Source organism: Lotus japonicus, chromosome 1, assembly GCF_012489685.1.
Source record: "Lotus japonicus ecotype B-129 chromosome 1, LjGifu_v1.2".
Classification (NCBI taxonomy): domain Eukaryota; kingdom Viridiplantae; phylum Streptophyta; class Magnoliopsida; order Fabales; family Fabaceae; genus Lotus; species Lotus japonicus.
In genome coordinates this window covers 98,154,780-98,158,145 of record NC_080041.1, presented here as the reverse complement: position 1 = coordinate 98,158,145, position 3,366 = coordinate 98,154,780, and the positions used below count along the sequence as shown (strand labels likewise).

The 3,366-nt window shown below is 32.9% G+C and overlaps 1 protein-coding gene across 1 annotated transcript; it reads left to right on the top strand.

Moving 5' to 3' along the window:
* Positions 1–2,567: 2,567 nt before the first annotated feature.
* On the top strand, positions 2,568–3,031 carry LOC130714360 (uncharacterized). Its single transcript, XM_057564261.1, has 2 exons — positions 2,568–2,723; positions 2,825–3,031. Exons 1-2 carry the CDS (start codon positions 2,568–2,570, stop codon positions 3,029–3,031), a joined length of 363 nt encoding a protein of 120 aa, XP_057420244.1.
* The last annotated feature ends 335 nt before the right edge of the window (positions 3,032–3,366 follow it).

Here is a 3,366-nt window from a genome sequence, read left to right as displayed (position 1 = left end):
AACAAAAGGTGGGCCTAACTTTGTGCTGGATTTATTTTAGATTAGGAACTTTTATCTTAGTGGAAGACTTAAAAAGTACTCCAGCTGAGAATGAGGTTAGAAAAGAATCTTGGGAGACACACACTTAGCCCACCCACACAATTACTACCCCTTCCTAATCAACTCTCCACTTTGAAGATAAAATTTGTTTTATACATTTGTCCACTTAGCATTTTAAGAGAGTATTAAACAATGTTTTTCTAAATAATAATATTGTAGGAATAATAAATGAGAAAAGATAAAATGCATCCCAGGGGTAAAATAGGAATACAAATAATCATTTTCTGAAAATTAATATCATTAATTGCACTCTTTATTATGTGTGTTTCTCCTCTTTGTGGACAGTTAAACAGAAACATAAATGGTATTTTTTAGAGGGTATCTACGACATTTATGTTTGTGAGAATCAAATACACACCGTATTTAAAATTGCGGAATATAAACTATACATTACACATTTATGTTTGTAAAAGATTGTAAAATATTGGGTGTCGAGAGAATGTACGAGGATGGTACCTAAATTAATGCTGATTTTTAAAGTTGTGTCAGTCAAGGAGTCATGTTGTGGAACAATTGTTTAGCACTAGTGATTCATAGGCCACTCAATAGTGTTAAACCTCTCTAAACACTCACTTTTGTGAGAGAAAAAAAATAGCATCTCAAAGTGAAAAATATATTAAAAAAAATTACTAATTTTTACTTTGTCACGGCCGTCAAATACTGTGACAAAAGTAGGTGTTTAGATTTTGGAGTGATAACCGGTATGAGAGGTACAACTTTTAGTTTGAAGAACAACTTATCTAGGGTAATGAAAAACAATCTTTCTCCTAGACATAAGAATCTGGTTGAAGAAAAAAAAACAAACAGATATTTTGTGTTTTTAAGTACATGATACATAAAAATAAATCAGAACACTTTAAAATAAACAGATATTTTGTTTCACTTTCTTTTGTTCGACTTTCTAGAAATTTTACCCTGGATTTCCTAGTTATGAACGTATTTACCTACGTTAATTCAGTTTGGGTGGAGGAGGTTTCTTAACTGTTTTTACTTTAGTGTCTACTGATGTATTGACTTTAATGTCTATTTCTTCTGAGTGGTACAATTTATATTTTCGATGTAAAAAATATATTATATCTTTATTAGAAGATATCATCACAAGTTATTGATTACTATTTTGTCTAAGGTAAAATCGATCAGGTATTTTCCACATGAGAAAAAATTGGAACATTTACGGGCCAGTTTTCTCAACATAGTTTTTTTAACTTGAGATATTGACCTTTTGGTAATCATGTTCTTGATTGCCTTCCTCTTTTAAAAAAAAATCATGTTCTTGATTAAAGTAATTAAAATTGTTTTAATTTCCACCTTAAAATATAAGTTATTTCGAGATTTTATGTGCTCTGAGAGCTGTAACATGATGCTTTTGTCAAATAAATTAATGGTCGTTTGCAAATAGTCTATCTAGCACATGTAAGTGCTGTGCTTCTTTCTTGATTCAAGTGTTAGGCCACGATTCTGTGACTGTAAGTGGTAGGTCTGGGATTTTTTTTAATGTTAGTTGCTTATGAAAACCAATATTTACCTGTACATATAAGACTTTGGTAGTTTAGAAGATAAAAAAATGTATCTTATGAGAAATGTGTTTATATATGAGAATATAAGAATAAATTAAATCATGATCATTAGATTTAATTATGAATGATCAAGATTAAATCATAAAGTCATGTGAATTTTTTAAAAAATTACATGACATTTTTAAGTGGTTGTGTGATCATTTAAATAGTTATAATCTAGACCATCCATAATTAAATCTAGCGGTCATGACTTATTCTTATGTTGTCATATATAACACATTTCTCATAAGATACACTTCTTATCATTTATATTATTAACAATTTATAACAAAATATGATTTATATCAATCCAATGAATTGTGAACACACACCACCTTGATTTTTCGTGTTAAGTTTTGTAAATTTAAATAATAAATAGTTTGTAATTATATTATTCATATTTTCATATATATCGAATCAAAATGTCTACAAGATGCGAATCCTAGATATAAAATATTTTAGACTTTTTATCGATTGAAAAAAACGAACGATATAAATTTTTTTTGGCTTAATTGCACTTTTGGTCCCCCACGATTACAAAAGCCACGATTTCGGTCCCCAACAAAATTTTATTGCATGGAGCGTCCCCCACGTTATGCTCCGTTAGCAACTTTAGTCCGGACCCTCTATTCCGTTAGTTTTCAAACGTTTCTCTCTCCTAGTGGCCACTAAGTCATGACATGGCACACAAATAAGAGAGAGAAGGCTCACATCTGCCTTGTGCCTCTCACGTGACCATTCCAACGGTCATCTTCATCCTTTCCTTCCCGATAAAAACCCTAGGCAAAGGGGGGTTTTTTCTATTCTCTGCAATTGGGTCAGCAACCAACGAATTTGCGAGCCATAGGTGAAGTATTCGCTGGTTCGAATCGAAAGGAAGACGAGATTGAAGGGAAGCTGAGGTTTGAACCGATGGGTGGTAGCTGCGAAAACTACAGTTCGTGTTCAGCGTCTGAGAGGAGAACGACAAAGAGATTGTGTGATTGTGGAGTGGAATCTCCACTTGTTACAACATGGAATGGAGGAGGCAACCATGGCAGGGCGTTTTATGGGTGTGGGTTGTACAAGGTATTACCTCTTCTTATTGTCTTCGTGCTTCATTCGTGCTCTGTTTTCATTCATCATCTCTGTTCAATATTCTTCCCCTGTTAATCTTCATTTGGATGCAGGCATATGGGAAGAGATGTTGCTCCTATTTTAGATGGTATGATGAAGATGGCTATGGAAGGGACAACAGAGGTCGGGAGCAGAAGATAATTGCAGCAACGGCAAGGAAAATACAGGAGAAGACTAAGACTGAAAAAGACTTGAAGATTGCTTTGGTCATTTGTGTGTTTGTCATAATTTTGTTGTGTTTCACTTATGCCATTAAGTGAGAAATTTAATGGCATGATGATGAAGCTGTAGAAAGTTGTCATTAGGGCCATGACAATTATGTAAGTTGGGTATTAAGTGAGTTATTTACATGTAAGACATTTTCCAATTTTGGCAATGGAAATTTAGCAATGATAATTTATTTATCACATCCATTAATGGCAAAATCACAAGATGTGAGCATCACTGATATATATAGGGCTGCCTATATATATCATGAATGACTATATAAGCTATCATTCTCTCATCCATCATGAATGACTAAACTTCTGAAAGAGATATAAATAGAGAAAAGCTACCATTCATTGGTCATAATGGCAATAAGTTTGCATCACAA

What these genes read in the sequence shown, in the direction of transcription:
- LOC130714360 (XM_057564261.1), top strand. Translation starts at nt 2,568, where the DNA reads ATGGGTGGTAGCTGCGAAAACTACAGTTCGTGTTCAGCGTCTGAGAGG. An exon ending in ATGGGTGTGGGTTGTACAAG is followed by an intron (nt 2,724 to 2,824) that starts GTATTACCTCTT and finishes ATTTGGATGCAG; the next exon opens with GCATATGGGAAGAGATGTTG.